Source organism: Anopheles bellator, chromosome 2, assembly GCF_943735745.2.
Source record: "Anopheles bellator chromosome 2, idAnoBellAS_SP24_06.2, whole genome shotgun sequence".
Lineage (NCBI taxonomy): Eukaryota > Metazoa > Arthropoda > Insecta > Diptera > Culicidae > Anopheles > Anopheles bellator.
The window spans coordinates 74,066,369-74,084,239 of NC_071286.1; the positions used below are offsets into that span (position 1 = coordinate 74,066,369).

Consider the following 17,871-nt stretch of genomic DNA (forward strand, 5'->3'; position numbering starts at 1 on the left):
ACCGATGACCGAGCGATAGGTCATTTCCGCGCGCTCGCCATCCTGGCACAAAATGGGAACGCCATCAGCCGGTGTCATCTTGCTTCATTTTCTCATCACCATTTGCGTTGCGGTTGGCGCGATAAGTGAAGCAGTGCGCTGCGCTACTGCTGCAATTCGTCTCTATTTATTACTTGGTTTTACTTCGCTGGTCAACCATCTTGCGAATGGCGGCTTCTACCTAGAATGAGAAAAATGACACTCTCAACATGAAGTAACCATAGCAACTCACCCCGCCGCCACGACTGTCTGCCTGCTCGTAATGAAGAAAGGACATCCATCGGCTACTTGCGAACTCGCGAATTTGTTGGCGAAAACATTTCTTCCTCTTCAATGTTTTTCTTCTCCAACACCGCCGCGCGCTACTTTGGCGCTCGTTTTTCGTACTTTAAACTTTGACCACCACCCACCACACAGGGTGGGGCCGGCCGAGAATGACTTGCAGCCGCGGTCGCTGTCGGGGCTGTCGAAACTGCAATAAAACCACGGCACGCTAAGAACGGCAGTTAGTCGATCGTTTTCATCCATCAAACCCATTAGTGTAAGTGCTTTGTAAACTTGTCAATGAAATTGATGGGATTCTCGCGTCTCGCGGCTTCGGTCCGTCCGCCCTACCCGCCCACTGCCAACCGTTCTTAAGCTCACCCACCCTCAAAAATTTGTTTGTTCTCCGTTCGTTCGCGCCGGCCGAGATTTATTTAAACGGAGCATCCACGGAATCGGGGATATATCCGCCGTTACTTTTCCGTACGATGTGCGATTTTATCGCCAAACTTTGTCTCGCACGAAAAAAAACCGTTCCGCGGTCCCCGGTGTTGCCGGGGCTTCCACCGCTCGATGGACACAATGGACGAATGGAATCGATTCTGGGATCTCCGCTCGGCGCGGGTTCCCGAATCGGATCGCGCTCATAAAACTGCCCGCGATGAATTATGGAAACTTTAATTACATTTACCGTGTGAGGGCCACTCGTCGAAAGTGAGCGGACGGAAAGTGAAAAACTAAATTGCCATGCCGGGAAGTGCCATCTTCCCGCCCCCCGATGTGCTTTCCTTTCTTTGGGCTGCTCTCTCTCTCTCGCTCGCTCTGTCTAAGCGCAAATGTAAACACTGTCCCTAACCTAGAAACTGCAGGCTTTCGGGCCGGGGTGACGTGCGCGAAACGTTAAAGGTGGTCGATGATTGGCATCCCTGCGCGGCCATCGGAGAGACTAACCTCGATTCGGGTTTGGGCACAGAAAAACCACACGACACAGCAAATTCACGCCACCTCACGAGCCTCCATTTTCCCCACCACACGGCCCGGCGATCGGTCGGGAGATAGAGTTTGACGTTTTAAAAGTAATTTTCGCTTCTTTCTCCACAGCCGCCACAACGGAGGACGATCTTCCAGCGGAGCAACCCGCTCTCTCACGCATGCAGTGTTTGGCCTACTAAAAGCTCGGCGGGCTACTAGACCGGCACCGGGCACAAGGCGAAGCAAATAGAGCCACACGTTGTCGTCTCGGTGCATCGGAACGAAAGGGAAACCGGGTTCCGGCTAAACGGAACAATCAGCCCCGCCGGCGCGCGAGTATATGTGTGTGCTTTTGTTTTTGTTGCGATCGGAAAAACGTAAGTGGCTCATCGCCGGGAAAGCGGCCACGATTGCGATCCGAGCGGCCACCCACCCGAGGTGAAGTAGTGCGCGAAAATCCGGCCTCCGAACGCCTAGACCGACGGGCGCCGGGTGTTCACCGTCGTAGCGCGAGCCCCCCATCGGTAATCCTGCGCCGAGCCCACAGCGGAACGCATCGAGCGGACGGACCTCGAGCAGCCACGACTCAGATGCTGATCAGACGCCGTGCGTCCGAATAGAAGGGTGTTCCGCAAGGTCAATGACCACCACCGGTCACCCTGACCCGCACCACCTCACCGCCGGATCGAGCTGAGGACTCTGAGGGCGTATGCAGCGCAGCATCAACAACAACAAGCCGGCGCGGGACGTTTGACGTTTGCTGGATTTGCGTTCGCCTTTTTCGTGTGCCTCCGGTGTTTGTGTGCCTGTGAGTGTGTGTTAGATTAGAACGTCACCGACGATGACGGTTTACCGGTTCCGGGTCCGGCTGCGGCCATCGCAGCCAGTGGCCCTGCTAATAGCGCTGCTAGTCGCCACGGTCAGGACTACAGTGGCCCAGTGTCCCTGGCAGCGTGAAGTGCCCGATCTGCAGAACTCGTGCTTGTGTGCCTACAACCTCGGACAGGAGCTGTCCGTACAGTGTGATCAGGTGAGTATCGGCCCCGGGCCCCGTCGGTGGCCACCTCGGCTCATTCCTCTAACGCCGCATCGTTTGCGCAGGTCGATTTTCCCGTGCTGGTGGAAGCCTTAGACAAGTACGCGCGGGCAACGCCGCTCGATCTGCTGTACGTCAACAACTCCACCGTGGAGCAGCTGGAGGGTGGCCTGTTCGCGAACCTGAAGCTCCACAACGTGCAGCTGAGCAGTTGCCGGATGAAGCGCATCGACGAGCACGCGTTCCGGGGGCAGGAGGGCGTGCTGAAGAACCTCAACCTGCAGGACAACCTGCTGGAGGAGGTGCCGGTGCGGGCGCTCAAGGTTCTGCAGCTGTTGAGTCTGCTCGACCTCTCGAAGAACCGCATCCGGGCGATCCCGAACGATGCGTTCGGTGGGCTGCGCAAACTGGCGACGCTGAAGCTGAGCGACAACAACGTCACGCTCGCCCCACACGCCTTCCGGGGGCTAGAGGCCAGTCTGAAGAACCTTAACCTGAAGGGCACCAAGCAGAAGCGCGTGCCGGAAGCGGTGCGCGGGCTTAAGACACTCGCGTTTCTGGACCTCTCGCAGAACGGTATCCGCGAGCTGCCCGGCGGAACCGGCGTTAAGGCATTCGAGGGCCTGGACTCGCTGACCGCACTCAACCTGGAGCGCAACCTGATCCAGGCGCTGGGCGAAACGGCCTTCTCGGGCGTCCGCAAGACGCTCAGCTCGCTCAGCCTGCTCAACAACCTGCTGGCGGAGTTCCCGGTCGGTGCGATCCACTCGCTCCGGGAGCTGCGCGTTCTCGACATCGGTTTCAATCTGCTGACCGCCCTGCCGGAAACGGCATTCCGGGGCAACCCGGCTGTGACACTGCTGGCGCTGGACGGCAACCCGCTGCCGACCGTGCCCGAGAAGGCGCTCGCCCACCTGAATCGTACCCTGCGCGGCCTGTCGCTCGGTGGTCGCTTCCTGCATTGCGACTGCAAGCTGCGCTGGGTCGCCGAATGGATCCGGAACGGAGACCTCCAGGTAAGTGCCTCCTCCGTGGCCACTCACGGATTCGCTACTAACCCCGCTCTCTCCCCCCAGGTCACTTCGCGCGAACGAAATCCACAGTTCTGTGGCTCCCCGAACCGGTTCCGGGATCGGGGCTTCTACTCGATCCAACCGGAAGAGCTCTCGTGCCCCGAGTCCGAGGTCAGCATCGAAGGGCCGGTCGGCGTGGTCGACTCGTTGCTTCCGAAAACGACCACCGTGCGGACGACGACCACCAGCGTAGTGACGGCCCTGCCACCCGCGTCCACGGCAGCAGGCTCTACGAATGCCACCACCGCGCCACCGTCGACGACCCTGGCCCAGCAGGAAGGAGCTATCGGTAGCGTTTCGGACGCGAACCCGCAACCGGCAGCCGGAACCAGCTCGGTCACCACCAATGGGACGACGGCGCAGACGGCCACCACCACCAGCAGCAGCACCACTTCGCTCACCACGACACCGGCGACAACGAAGCAATCGACGACGGTGGCGGCGACCGGTAGCAGTAGTGGCACCGGAGCTACCACGAAGCAACCGCCGGCCACGAAGAACTGGCGCACGAACGCGAATCCCTCGCACAAGCAGCGCCCCCCGCTGGTGCTGGGCTTCCCGCCGCAACGCGGCACCCAGGTCGATGATACGAAGGAGGTGCAGGTGAAGAATGCCTTCAGGTAGGTCCTTGCTCCTGGCGAGTCGCCCGGAAAGCTCTACATTTTTGGGACGTTCTTCTCCCGTGCGCAGCTCCCGCCAGGACAGCTCGGTCATCATCCAGTGGGACTCGGACACGGCCAACATCCTTGGCTTCCGGGTGGTGTATCGGCTGTTCGGCGACAAGAACTTTAAGCAGGGACCCCCGCTGGAGGCGAGCGAACGTGAGTTCAAGATCAAGAACGTGCCGGCCGCCGAGTGCATCATCGTGTGCGTCGTGTCGCTCGAGGAGATCAACGTGACGCCGGACACCGTGCCTTACACCCAGTGCCGGGAGGTGCGCACCGTCGCCTCGCAGGCCTCCAACATGGACAAGATCACGATCGCGGCCAGCGCGGCCATCTGCGGCACCATCATCGTCGCCGTGATCGTCTTCATCGCCGCCAGCAGGTACTGGACCCTGGGCGATCTCCACGCCGCGATTTTATCCTTCTCCGCCATGTGTCCCTCTCTCCCACTGCTCCCGCCCCTTTTGCACCATCCCAAACGACTCATTTGCACGCGTCCCTGTTCTGTTTTCTTCACTGCTCTCCGGCGGCATGCTTCGCTCGCCCCACTCGGAATGTCTACAACGCAGGATTCTTTTCAGAAGACGCTCGAAGAAGCTGCAATCGCTGTCGCAACAGAAGAGCGCCCTGCCGATCGCGGGCCTGCCGGTGAACTGCTGCGGTCCGACGCCCAGCCCGAACGGGCCGCTCGGTTCGCTCGCCACCCTGTCCGCGTTCAACTCGCACAAGGTAAAGAAAAGCATATTTGGCAACCGTAACAAACTAACGATCACCAAGCTGTAGTCCCAAATGCACACACCGAACCCACTTTTGGGGGGTTACGGTGGTCCCCGTGTGGCCGTAGTAATGTTAGCTGTAAGCGTAGTTCGTAGTCGCTACTTAGATCCTAATGCCTGAGACTACTAATCCCGGCGAAGGAAGGTTGATGAGACCGTTGGGTGGGGGAAGGCAGTGCGCGAACAGTTCTCCAACAGGGGCGTCGTCTGGCCATATCACTCTCTCGACGTCAAACTCATCGCGGAATCCCTGCGTAGCGCAATCCAAAGCAAGGCCGGTCCATCCTGGTCCAGCTCATCAGCTTTCCATCCGCACCTACACTGACTGACCCCGAACCCCATCCAACCGAGGGGGGCCGCTGCATCCGTGGCGCCACACCAATGTTCCTTCGCTCGCCGCTGCGTTGTCGAAACCGAGACCAAAAATAAAAATTAATAAAACACAACCAAATCCAGCATAATCCGTAGCCTCCGTAGCCGAACATAATCTGCGTAACGCACGCACGCAACGGCGGATTATCCGTTTATTGTGTGGTAACGAATTAGCCGTAAACGGGGCGCCGTCATGCATGCTTCGACTCGACGGAACTCTACGGTGCAGTTATTTGGTGCATGCGATGCAAACGGGAAGCTAGGCCACGGCGTAAAGCGAGTTGTTTGCTGGGGAAAAACAGCCGACAGCAATGATGTTTACACGCTGAGCCTTTTTTATTCGCCACAACTCTAATCGAAGCAACCGCAGCAACCGTCGATGATCCGTTATTCGACGGTTTGCGAATGGCGATTATTTGACAAGCGATCGAAGCAATGATCCAATCTGTCAAAATAAACCGGTCTGTCATTTTGATCGGCAGAAGCTTAGGATGAATTAAAAACAAGTGGATGAGCCTTTTTTCGTTCGTTGGCCTCACGTTGGCCGTAAACAGAAACGAACACATATCGTTGCATCTGAAACCGTCGGTGCATAAAAATCTATAAAGCCCCAAATGTGTTAAGCTTTTGCAGCACTCACCGTGTACGGGACTGAAGAGTATTTTTGGTGAGTGAAACCGTTGCAGTGCCTTTGGCGCAGCAGTTGGCAGCGTTCCTGGGGCTCTCAAGGCCCAACTTTCGACTAACCGAAAATTAATTTTACAGTGCACTGGAAGGAATTCAGGCTCTCGCTGTCTTTTTCCACTGTACCACTCGACGCTCTCCATTACTCCATTTTGCCCCCAACATAAGGGCTATCAGTGCTTCGGTCGGCTCCGTTGTCTGGGTATGCGCTTCAGCACGTTTTTTGTTTGTTTGGTTCCGGCCACTATTCTGTGCCGGTAACGACCTGACGGACGCAACGGATTCCGAATGCGCACCCAACGAAATTGCACCACATGCTGACCCCGGGCCCGGGCCAGACGCGCACCCCGTGGAATGCTGCATCATCGAAACGCACGCGCCCGGAATGCCGAATGCAACAACGGAACGAAAGCCGAAAAAACCGGGTTCAACATTTGGTGCCGGGGCTCGTAAACGAATAAGTTTGCCCTGCGTTCCGCGCATTTCACCAGCTTGACCGAGCCTGACGGACCGGAAGTAAATCCTTCAGCCGGCCGACGCGGGCGACAATTTCGAGTGTGGTCAACGACAAGTTACCATTTGTTGGACACAGCAAAGCCCGGGAATGTTTGCTCCGGTGCTCTTTTTGCACCATCTTACCCTCGGAGGACCACTCCGCAGGGGCCGAGCATTGAATCATTTAACTTGTGGATGGAATTAGTGCCAACCAAAGGACCGCCCAGCGTGATGCTCAACCCCGCCGCCAGCCAGGCGAAGTCAAAGTTTGACAACAACCCAAACTCTGGTGTGCATTTCAGATGAGCAAATGAATATAAACTGCATCCATTGCTCCGCTGGCTGGCTGGCTGGAGAAGTGTAAGTTTAAAACGATAATAAATGTGATTAAAACTGACACACATCCAGGACGTGCCCGGCCGCCGTCCAGGTCCCGATGCGAGGGCCAAATACACACAAAGTAAGAGCAACTTTTGCACCACCAGCAGGCACCAGGATCAGTGGCGACCCCGATGAGCCCGATTTTCCGGATGAACGAAGAAAAAACACACTTTCCCGCCGACGGACGCCTTTCGTGACGTCGACTGAAACGGCGTATCACGTTTATGAACAAACTTTCTCACAGCGCCACCGCCACTAGGACGGTGTCGCGACAGTTGGCAGAGAGGGTAATGAAATTTTAAAATCCTTCTTCGACACCAAACGAAAATCCGTGTCCGGGCGGGATCACCGGCACGATCTACGTAAGCCTTCGCCGCCTTGCTGCAAAGCTCCGGGTGCACGGAACATCAATCACACTTTGGGGTCGGCCAAACCACTCTTGCCATTCGTAAGCCACACACGGGATGACAATTATAGGATTACCGGAAGATGCACCGCGATCTCTTTTTGCATAGCATCCACACAGAGAACCACTGCGCTTCGGGTGCTTTTACTCTTTTGCATCTCATTTCGAGTTGGGCACCACTAAGGCGGGTGGTTTTGCGAAAGAATGCCCCACCATTGTAAGCACTCGAAACTGTTGCGCTCGCAATGCTCCCCGAGAGAGAAACTACTTTGAAACTCGGAATAATTTCATTGTCCTGCCCAACTAAAACGCCCCCGGGAAGCGAAAACAGAATATTGTTTCGCTACGTTGCAGTGCTCGGAATGCTTCCCCGAAAGGTTCGCTTTGTTCGAACGCGCGAACCAATTGGTCCGTGGTTTGAATATTCGCCCAACGAACGGGGCGCCAACATTAAAATTCCCTCCAAAAAAGTCGTTCTTGAACAAGAAAGTTCCGGATAAAAGCGGTCCACTTGCCCGTGGGGCCCGGGAAGGCTTTCGGTTCCCGTTCAAGCGCGGAAACTCGCGGTGAATGTGGGCACAAATTAAAACACTACTCACCACCCCTTTCTGTGGCGCTCACCGGAGTCGATATCGAACAGCGGCCCGGCTGCCTTTTTTACACTCTAATTACTCTTCTATATTAACGACACCGGGTTGGCCAACCCATAAAGTACACATACACGAGAGCGGCGGCTACACATGCATTGACTTTCCCAATTGGCTGCCACGTTGGTTCGAGAAAGTTTTCACGGCTTGGCGCTGGCAAAACTTCGCACCTTCAGAACGATGCGCTAGGGGGCCCTCCCCGATATGCATCGGTGCATCGTGCGGAATGAGTTTTCTCGCCGACGCCGCCGACGCCGTGTGGGGAAAATCGCAGCACCCGGGCAACAGGGGAAAAAAGAACGGCTGAAATGGAAAACAGCCTGCGCTACAAATCCCTGCCCCGACTCGTAATTGGCTCGTTTGCTTATCATGTTTATTGCATTTAATAATCTGGAAAAACTGTGCCACACCGAACGGAGCGGAAAGATGGCTATTTTTCTTCGAACCTCCGTCCTCGTTCTCCGCCAACCTTCCGGTTAAAACTGTCGCTTCTTTTCCCTCTCACGTATCTCTTTCCCTGGCCGGTGCACACAGTAGTAGTGAAATCAGCATGCCGTATGTCGCTGGAAGCAGTTCCCGGCCAGATCGACGGTGCATCGAAGCGGACCACCGGACGGTTCGGAGGATGGCAACGATGCCGGGGCGGTGATGATGATGATGATGATGGCGGCGATGATGATAAATTTCAACCCGTGCAGCGGCCACGTTGATTGCAATTGGCAGCCAAAGTGTGATGTCTCTCGTTTGCGGCTTGTGGTGGCAATGTTGCTAATAGTCGGTTAATGCCTTTCGGTGATGGGGTGACGGGGATTATGGTAAATGGCGATAACAATGGTGTCGGGACTAAATAATCGCCACAGACACACGTACACACAGCTACAATGCACAACCCAACCGGCAACTCCGACGATGTGCTGTACACCAAGGGAACTCCGCAGCACGAAGGTTGATAATAACCTTTGTGAACCTTTTCTTCCCCTACTTGCTGCGATCGGTTCGCCCGGCGTTCCCGGCTCTCTCTCTCTCTCTCTCGGCCGTGCATCCCTTCTGACCTGTAGCAGGACTGGGATCAGGTGTCGGCGTACAGTGGCCGCTCGATACCGCGGCCCCGCATCTATCCGATGGAAAACCAAGCGATTCCGGACGACCTCCGGAGCCACGTGTCCCACTTCTCGGCCGTCGGTGGCGGTGGCCCGAAGGTGGCCAAGGCGCGCTCGATCGCCGACGGGCAGTCGCACCACAGCTTCTCGAACCACTCGCAGCGCGGCTACCTCGGGTCGGCTTTCCCGAGCAATTTGGTTAACTCACGACCAGGTAAGCCGGTCCCCGGCCGGACTATTAGAGCGACGAAAGGAGTGTCCCTTACCGTTCCCTCCCTCTCTCGTCCTCGCTACAGAGCTGAGACAGTCGCGGCAATCGTTGGCCGCCGCCTCCGAGCGTATGTCCCGGGCATCGTACGCCGGTTCGATCGTGCATGGCCCAGCGCACAGCATAGCGTCGAGCACGAGAAGGACCCGGCCCCGGTCGCGCTCCCGTGACCAGCTCAGCGCGGCACACATCCACACGCACCAGCATCGTCCTGGTAGCCGGTAAGTAGACCGACCGACATCCATCTGCCACTAAAACGAAAAAGAAATCATTAAAGCTTCCCTTGGAGGTGAACTCACTCGGATTGCCCGCGAGGACTATTAACACGTTAGCTTGACAATTACTGAAAATGATCGCGGTCAGCGAAAAGGCAGCCCGAAAATGGTGATGCCTGTCCGGGATTCTGGCTGGCGATTCAAATCAGTCATTGGAATTTAATTAAAATAGCCCGCGGGGCCAAATTCGTACAGCTTAATAAGGCTAGGCACTGACCGCAACGCTGTTCCGCGTTCCGTTCTCTCTTTCTCTCCGCCTCCCTTCCAGTTACTCGACGGCCGGCTCGACGCACACCCTGAACAACTACTGCGACACGTCGGACAACTGGACCGATCACGACATGGACATCTACATGGCGCGAAACCCGACCGCACGCAACGGTGGTATGGTTCCATTATGAGACCGGCTGCTCGTTTCCTGACACCCCGAAACCCTTTCGCCGCTCGGGCTCGACGAGTGCGGGGACATTTTCTGACAACGACATCCACCCGGCGGTCCGCCCGATGATCCGGGCGACCGTCGGACGACGGCTGCTGCTGCTGCTGACGATCCTTCGCGGGCCGGCGATGAACCGAACAGTACCGGTGCGCGGGCGGGTGGCGCTGATGGCGGTGGTGTCGGTGGTTTGTTTGGCGACTGGACCGTGCGACGGCTGGTCCTGGCTGGCGGCGTTGTTGATGCTCCGGAGGATAACGAACCACCGCCGGAGTACAGCGAAATCGGTACCGAACCGACCGCGACCACCGGCATCGTCGGTCATCAGCATCCCAATCAACAGCAATATCGTCATCACCATCATCAACATCATCATCATCAGCAGGTTAAGCGAAGTCAAGTCGCTCGCCGCCCCAGCACGCCACCGCTCGAGAGTCTGTTCGGCTCGCAGGATGGGCCGGGCTATGTCGAGTTGGAAAATTACTGCAACCGTCTGAAGGAGAACCTCCAGTACTAGAACGCGGGGGGGGGGGGACGCCGAGTTTAGGGGGCTAAGGGTAAAGTTTAAGTTTTCCACCGGGTTCATCGGGCCAAGCGCCGTCAGCTAGTGTTCTATCGACAAAAGTTTAGCAATTATTATTTAACACTATAGAGACCATTAGTAGCGCGGCGGGCAGAGAAGAAGCTCTTGCGGAAGCGTGTCTCTTTGTGGAGAGACCGGAAGTGAAGAATGGGAAGCAAGTTCCACACTCGACGGTGGAATTATGTAGGCCTTCAGAAAATCAATAATCGACTGACACGCGCGCGCGCGCGTGTGTGTGCGGTGCAATGTTGTGTATAGAATCGTTACTTTTTGTTATTTAATGAGCGATCGAGCTCGGCAGCATGTAGGGAGTGTGCACAACGCGATAGTAAGATTTCAACCATAGGAGAAAACATAATATCCACAGTATCTCCCGCATCCGGCGCCCCAACATATCACCCCGTTACGAGCGGCGCTCTTAGGGTATCTCGTAGCATAATGTGCATGCATCGTACTAATATACACATAGATTGATAGTAGCGCAACACGCAACATACAGCGAGCATTAGAAATCCCAAAACGAACATTTATAGTATTCGAGTAGTAAGTGCGTGGCGCACGGCGCGCACGCGTCTCGTGCAGCATTCGGAGTAAAGCGGGCTTTTGGAATAACCGAAAAAAAAGGAATAATCGAGGAATTCGATCACCAAGGAAGGAGGCGAGAACGACTGGTGTAACTGATCCTGTAAATAAACCACCATCTGCCTCTTTCCGGCTTTCGTTCGTTCCACTTTCGACAGGCGCTTAAAATAGTTGGGCTTTCGTAGCGCTTCCTTCGCCTTCTTGACGCGTGACGCGTTTCGCGCGCATTTATTCGCAGTTTCTTTTCGTAGTTTGAAATAACCCGACGCGTGGTGTATGTGCAACCGGAGATGTTCGGTAACATTAGGAGCGGGATTGGACCTAAAACAACAAATGCAAGCGGAACAGATTAATACACTTTTACGGAAATTTACGCAACGCCATACAACCACCGTTTGGGGTATTTTAATCACCAACCCGCCCAATGGTTTACCTTGTAGTTTAGCTAACACGAGAACACTAACACTAACGTTTATTTTCACTATATTCAGTACTACAGCCAGAGCATCATCAGCATGCTATGCTTCCCCGTAGCTAAGATCGGTTGCTAGGTTAACGATCAACGAACTACAACGATAGAGCGCGCGTAATGAGCATTAACGAAATTTGACGATTCCAATAGTTAACAGAGAGATAGAGAGAGAGAGAGAGCGAAACATATATCTATACTGTGTAGACGCATAAGTTAACACGTAAGATGTTGCTTTATAGCAAATCAAAACCAACATTAGCACTAACGAAACAAAATCAACCAGTAACATCAAATCAAAGGTCTAAAGTATGGAACATTTTTGGTGGTAGAAAATTGGGAAAATAGAGCTAGGGTCACAGGTCAACAGAATTAGCGTCAGCGCAGCAATTTTGTACATATGCATTGTGAGAAACGAGAGAGAAAGACAACGAGTTGTCACGCACGCAATACGTCGGTGTTTGTTAACGTTCGTGACGTCATCGTCAGTGGGTGTCTTTGTTGTGTTTTTGTAAAGAGTTGTGTAGTTAAAAAACAACAGTCCACGGCTGGGGAGCTTGGGCCACTACGCACGGGATTGGTATGCCGGAACACGGGATGATGAATTCTCCATTGTTTTTTCTTTCTTTCAAAGCAGGCAAGGTTTCAGAACGGGAGTTATGGTTAAGTTAAACAATAGGAACCAATTGGGAGCCGGAGCCGTGCATCGGAGAGAGTTCGCGCTTACTCCATACACCAAATATGACGATTTGACGAAAACTGTCGGCACTGTCGGTAGCGCTCGAGAAACGCAGGATTTGATCGATAGCGAAGAAAGCGAGTAAGAGGAAAGCGAAATGAATAGTTTAGAGAAATCATAAACATTATAGACCAACACGGCGGTGCGGTGCAGCATAGTTAATGATCGTAGTGGGTAGAGGATATATTTTTGTACGTAAATCGCAGAAGAAAACCACTGAAAAAATACTCAAACCCATTTGAGCAACACTCCATTTTGGTGCTCGCCCTTCCTCGAAGCGGCGCCATAACGTGAGCTTCAAATGTGTAGCATAAGCCCGAGTGGTCCTGTGGCGACCGGTGTCCCCACGGATTCACGCAGCAAGCAGCCTTACCACCTTCCAATCGGATCGACCAGCACGCGCGCCACATAGCGGCACCACCACGCCACCACGGGAAGGTGCGAGGAGCGTCGGGCGTCCATTGATTTAGCAACGTTATTTAGTAGTACTAGAACCCATTTCTCCCAACAAAAACAACCACAACGTAGTAGTTGAGCTAGTTTGAGTCGGTTTTTTCCATTTCACCGTCGGGCACTAATGTCAGGTTTTCTTTGTTGCGCGATCTTGCGTCTGTGCGTCGTGTTGCCTTTCGGACTTGTTCACTGTTTCCCGCTCGGTTGTTTCGCCCCATCGCTTCCCGTGCCCCATTTCGATCCCCGCCCCGCGGTCCAGCACGGGAACTTAACCACAGCCTGCAGGTCGACTTCATACGAAAACTTGACATTAACTGTGAACACGGGAAAGAAACACAGTTGAAAAGTTAACAGAAAACGAAGGACGTGGCGCGAAAAGTACTAGCGGTAAGCGATTAGTTTGTAAGCCCACTAACCCGACCGTTTGCGGCAATAGTATGATAAGAACCCCTTCTAACCTTTAAACGATACCGTGGGAACGCTTCCACAACGGGGCGCAGCAAGTGCAATGATTTACGCCAGCGAACGAAACCTAATTCTATAACGAACGTGAAGAACATTGGGGAACAACCTGCGGATCGCATCCGGGTTCCGTTCCGGAGGCGCTTCACCAAAAGTAATACAACATATTTATGTACGCAACAATACTAACGCGAATCGTTACGAAGCTCGCCGGGGCGCGAGCTTGGCACACATTAAACTACAGCTGTATATAACGATAAATTGAACCTTAAAACACAATTAATAAAGAAATCTAGTGGTGGAAAATAAAGTTTGTAATTGAAACGCTGAAACCTGCCACTTTTTGATTGTGAAAATGGCCACTTACCCCGGTATCTGGATGCAGCGCTCCACTCGGTAGCGCATCTCCTGCGCAAACTCAACCCACAGCTGAGCGACGGCCCGTTTGCCACCGTAGTAGGCGTTGCACAGGGCAAGAAGCGTTGCCAGGCGATGCACCAGCGAGTCCGGATCGGCAGACTTGATTTTGAGCGGATCAAACTCCGCTTTCCCGATGGTGGCCGGGTACGGCCAGCGGGCTTCTGGTTGCTGTGCGTCGGGGAACATGTAGTACAACATGTCTTTGAGCTGCTCTTCGGCCAGTGGTCCCTCCAGTTTGGCGGCTTTCTTGCCACCCGTTCCGATCGTAGGCAGCACCGAGGACAGCGTCGGTATTTTGGACTCGGTCAGCAGATCCAGCGGGTTGTTGGTGCCCGGACCGCCAAGGTTCTGAGTGGCACCGAACGCCAGATCGCCAAAGTACTCGGTTAGCACCCGCCGCGAGCTGACAATCTGCAGATACTCCTGAAGGCACTCGGCCATGAAGCACACGGGAGTGTCCTCGAGCTGTACCCGCAGGCTCCACAGTGGAGCCGTCATCGGATCAAAGTCGGAGTACGTCTGAGAGTCGACCACCACATTGTCGGCCACCTGTGGCCAGGTGCAGTGTACGAGCAGCTTCGCCACCGGGTCGACTGCGACCCCGAACGGAAGCGTTACCGTGCTGGGTGTCGGTTCCCCATCGGCACCGAAGGGCACGCACCGTTCACTAACGTAAGCACTCGAGACGAACCGGCACAGCGGATACGTGAAGCGCACCGACACGACCACGGGATCTACGTACGCGACACCGATTTTGCCCTTGAACACTTCCAGCAATCCCGAAAGATACTTGCAGGTGGGCGGCGTCAGGTGGAGGTGCACGATGTCGAAGGACAGCCGGACCGCGCCGGACTCGCAAACGCCCAAAAACACATTCTGCACCTTATCCATCACCTGCACAAACACTGGCACATCGCAGCTACTTTCGGCGACCGCAATGTGAACCGAGCTCATCAGGATCCGTATCTGGCTTTCGTTCGTGATCGATTTCTTGACCGGCGAAACGATCACAAACTCACGCAGCCCGTACCACTGGGCCAGCGGATGAAGCTGCTGCTGCTCCTCCGCTCCGCCCGGTCCGTGCGCCGCAACACAGTAATCGTTTTCGATCGACATCAAATCGGCGAACGTTTGACACCCGGGAACCGTTCCGGATCCTCCGGCGGGCGGTGCTGGTTCATCCGCGCCACCTAGCAAGGCCCGATGGTGAGCCACCTGCAGCTCGACATCTGCAAATTTGATCGTCTCTAGCTGTACGCTCCATTCGCAGCGGGCCAGCTCGTGGTGTTGTAACGGCCGGAAGGCGCTTTGTCCGTACGACAGTTTCCACTCGTGGAAAATCTCTTCCAGCCGGGCATTGAACAGTTCCCAGTCCGAAGCGGTGGTGAAGTCCTGCTGGAAAAACTCCGTATCGTCCACCTCTTCGTTCAGCATCGTGCAGGACGCGGAAGTAAAACAATGGACCAAACGAAATCGCGATTCACTTTCACTTGACGCAACGCACAAAACTGGCGTGTAAACAAAAACATTCGAGTCAGGCCAGGCGGTCAAACGTCAAACCGGATTACTCCACATCGTTCGGTTACACCGCAGTCAGCTGTTTTCTTGTTTCGGTGCGAAGGTCTGCTGCTAGTTTCAATTTGCCTTGTTCAATTGCATTCCATTTATTGCTCTTCGCAAAATAAATTAAAACTTTTACTTATTCCGTCATAAACTGATTTGCCCTAGCTACTTCACACTTTTTTGCCGTTGATTGTGGTCAACTTGTCTTTGGCCAGCTTATCGAAGAACAGTAAACCCGCTGCCCGTTCGATCGTCTCCGGGGGCACCTGGAACATGGTCAGTGGTGTGGAATCGTCGATTTTTTGATTCGGCAGTACGTAAGCTTCCATCGCCAGCCGACCGTCCTTCGCCTCCATGACGACTACCTTATAGAAATGCGTCGGCACGGCCACATTGTTCGCCCCGATCACCTGGTACCGCACGTACAGCTTGCCATCCGCTTCCTTTCGCGGTAGAAATAGTGGCCCGGTGCAGCAGTACACGTTCGGGTGTTCCTTCGTCAGCTTCCGTACGTGTCGTTCGAGGTGGTTCCATTTGTCACGGTTGAAGCCAGCTCCCACCTGAAAGCAAACGGAGTTGAAGCAATGGAGCACCCTAAAGTAGACGGTCGCGCCCTGCACTTACCTGTGGAGCCATGTTGGTAAGGTAAAACGTCTGATCGCAGTGTTTCTGCTCGACACGATGGTTACCGGCCGCCGCCATGTGTCCACGATCGAACCCGGAACCTTTGTAGTCGGTGTTGAGCGACCGGAAAAACGGGTGAATGCTATCGTCCGCTTTAAAGTCGGATTTAGCCCGATCCACCGCATCGTTCGGTTTGACCGAGTCCGGCGTAAGGTGTTCGAATACCCAGTGCGCGACACGCGTTCGCCGGTCGTACGATAGCACGTAGTCATCAAAGGAACGCACATTGTCCAATCCGGGAAACCCGTACTTCATGATCTGACCGACCCTGCTCACGTTAACCGTTGCTGCCGGTGGGGAAATTAGGGATGCAGCCGAAACGGTTCCAAAGATCGGAAGTGCCGGTTTGGAGCAGAAGTCACCGATCGCCTTTCGATCGCTGCTTACATAATCGACCGGCACCTTCCGTCGCTCGAAGTAGCTGCCGAGATAGTAGCCACCAATCCCGACCGACGACAGCACCAATAGGCGGGACACTACATTGGAGGCCATTTTTACGCACGAGTACTTTGGGGCTCCATTGGCATCTCGAGCTAAATATTTAACGCTAAATATTGCACATTACACATTTGCTGGGTCGCGGAGCCCGCGAACGCACGGTTTGTTTACATTCGAACGTTTACGCCGTATACAAACGTCAAACAAATGTCGAGGGGTAGCCCAATGAAGCGGCTTAATATGCTTTTCTTTCATTTCGCAATCAGCAATCTTACGACTATGATGTAATGACTAATTTTGAAAATTAAAGCGAGCATAATTTCATGCATATAACGTAGCTTTATTGATCAGAAAAAGCCTGCTAAAGATATGAATTCTACGGCAGACAAACGGCGCATCTTCGCATATACAAACCTTGGTAACTGAAGTGTCAAAAACAATTACACCGTATTCAACAACATCAATAACATTTTCAGGACAGTGCCTTGAATTGCGCGGAATATTCTGGTTCGTTCAGTCCGTTCGCTGTTAATTAGTGTAGTTCTTGCGTTTTACAAAGCTCCGACCATGGCCAGACCTCATCGCAGCAAGGGGGAGGAGGAAATTGATCAAGCCGTTAACGATTGGGGCTACGTAATGAGCGCAGAGGATTATATGAGTTCGCCTCAAAGACGACTGTTGTCAGCTGAATCCAGGCAAATCGTTCGCGGACGTGGCAGAGCATGTGTTGCGCCACCAGCAGAAAATAGTGCGCTGGAAAAAATGCGCCTTGCGGCCCACATCAACCGCCTCGATGCAAGTTCGGCGGGCCGCCTGAGGACCACGGATGAAACGCTTGCCCAATCCAATCCGGCGACGGAGATAACGGCCACACTGCGCTCGTTAGGAATTCGTGGAGAAGACTACGATACCACTACTTTCGGGCGCACCACACGCCGAGCGCTGGTGGACAACAATCGTGATATCCACTTGGATGGAAACATTCCGGTAATTCTGAACGGAGATCTATTCCACCAACCTTCCGGATCTCCGTTCCGCGAACACGAGTGCCAGTTACGTACCGAGTTTGATCCGAAGGTTCCGCTAAGCATTCATTTTCCTACGATCGATGAGTTCTATATCAATAACCCTTTCCGCACCGATCACCAACCGCTCTCATCCGAATCGATCCCGAAGAATCACCAACCGCTCTCATCCGAATCGATCCCAGAGAAGAAGCCACCCAAGGAGCATTCGAGTAAAGCATCGAGTAAAAAGAAGCCTAAATGGCGAAAAATGACAGCAGAGGAGACAATGCCCCTATCCGGTAGCCATGTAAGTTCTGGTGTTCCGGCGGGCTTCCGTCCAACTGGTGGTCGGGAGCTGTTCGGTGCGGATGGCACAAAAAAGCTTCTTTAGTCGATGGTGCGCTGTACAACTAGCTTTAAAGGGTTCATGGAGACGCTATAGCTATTCATAGAGGCTTTTATAAAATGCAATTAACTAATAAACCGTTTTATGATGGTTTTTTGAAACAAAACTACTACGAATTTGGTATATTTGGTCGCCGAAGTAATTGGTCGCACTGTTTGGTTTTCAGCTACAGCAAA

At 54.0% G+C, this 17,871-nt stretch overlaps 4 protein-coding genes across 4 annotated transcripts; 2 read left to right on the plus strand and 2 right to left on the minus strand.

The window, feature by feature from the left end:
• Positions 1-2,116: 2,116 nt before the first annotated feature.
• On the plus strand, positions 2,117-9,854 carry LOC131208035 (leucine-rich repeat and fibronectin type-III domain-containing protein 3). Its single transcript, XM_058200677.1, has 8 exons — positions 2,117-2,305; positions 2,377-3,327; positions 3,388-4,004; positions 4,075-4,431; positions 4,631-4,778; positions 8,872-9,139; positions 9,207-9,399; positions 9,722-9,854. Exons 1-8 carry the CDS (start codon positions 2,117-2,119, stop codon positions 9,852-9,854), a joined length of 2,856 nt encoding a protein of 951 aa, XP_058056660.1.
• Positions 9,855-13,540: 3,686 nt separating this feature from the next.
• Positions 13,541-15,031, minus strand: LOC131208712 (rab3 GTPase-activating protein catalytic subunit-like). The gene has a single exon (XM_058201541.1). The coding sequence runs from the start codon at positions 15,029-15,031 to the stop codon at positions 13,541-13,543; it is 1,491 nt and encodes a 496-aa protein (XP_058057524.1).
• Positions 15,032-15,245: 214 nt separating this feature from the next.
• On the minus strand, positions 15,246-16,448 carry LOC131209276 (endonuclease G, mitochondrial). Its single transcript, XM_058202304.1, has 2 exons — positions 15,785-16,448; positions 15,246-15,720 (listed from the first exon to the last, which is right to left on the minus strand). The coding sequence occupies exons 1-2, from the start codon at positions 16,334-16,336 to the stop codon at positions 15,331-15,333; spliced, it is 942 nt and encodes a 313-aa protein (XP_058058287.1). The 5' UTR covers positions 16,337-16,448; the 3' UTR covers positions 15,246-15,330.
• A 315-nt stretch (positions 16,449-16,763) lies between these two features.
• LOC131209334 (uncharacterized) lies at positions 16,764-17,752 on the plus strand. Its single transcript, XM_058202383.1, has one exon. The coding sequence runs from the start codon at positions 16,850-16,852 to the stop codon at positions 17,678-17,680; it is 831 nt and encodes a 276-aa protein (XP_058058366.1). The 5' UTR covers positions 16,764-16,849; the 3' UTR covers positions 17,681-17,752.
• Positions 17,753-17,871: the final 119 nt, after the last annotated feature.

What these genes read in the sequence shown, in the direction of transcription:
- LOC131208712 (XM_058201541.1), bottom strand. Translation starts at nt 15,031, where the DNA reads ATGCTGAACGAAGAGGTGGACGATACGGAGTTTTTCCAGCAGGACTTC.
- LOC131209276 (XM_058202304.1), bottom strand. Translation starts at nt 16,336, where the DNA reads ATGGCCTCCAATGTAGTGTCCCGCCTATTGGTGCTGTCGTCGGTCGGG. An exon ending in TTACCAACATGGCTCCACAG is followed by an intron (nt 15,721 to 15,784) that starts GTAAGTGCAGGG and finishes GTTTGCTTTCAG; the next exon opens with GTGGGAGCTGGCTTCAACCG.
- LOC131208035 (XM_058200677.1), top strand. Translation starts at nt 2,117, where the DNA reads ATGACGGTTTACCGGTTCCGGGTCCGGCTGCGGCCATCGCAGCCAGTG. An exon ending in GTCTTCATCGCCGCCAGCAG is followed by an intron (nt 4,432 to 4,630) that starts GTACTGGACCCT and finishes GATTCTTTTCAG; the next exon opens with AAGACGCTCGAAGAAGCTGC. An exon ending in CCGCGTTCAACTCGCACAAG is followed by an intron (nt 4,779 to 8,871) that starts GTAAAGAAAAGC and finishes GACCTGTAGCAG; the next exon opens with GACTGGGATCAGGTGTCGGC.
- LOC131209334 (XM_058202383.1), top strand. Translation starts at nt 16,850, where the DNA reads ATGGCCAGACCTCATCGCAGCAAGGGGGAGGAGGAAATTGATCAAGCC.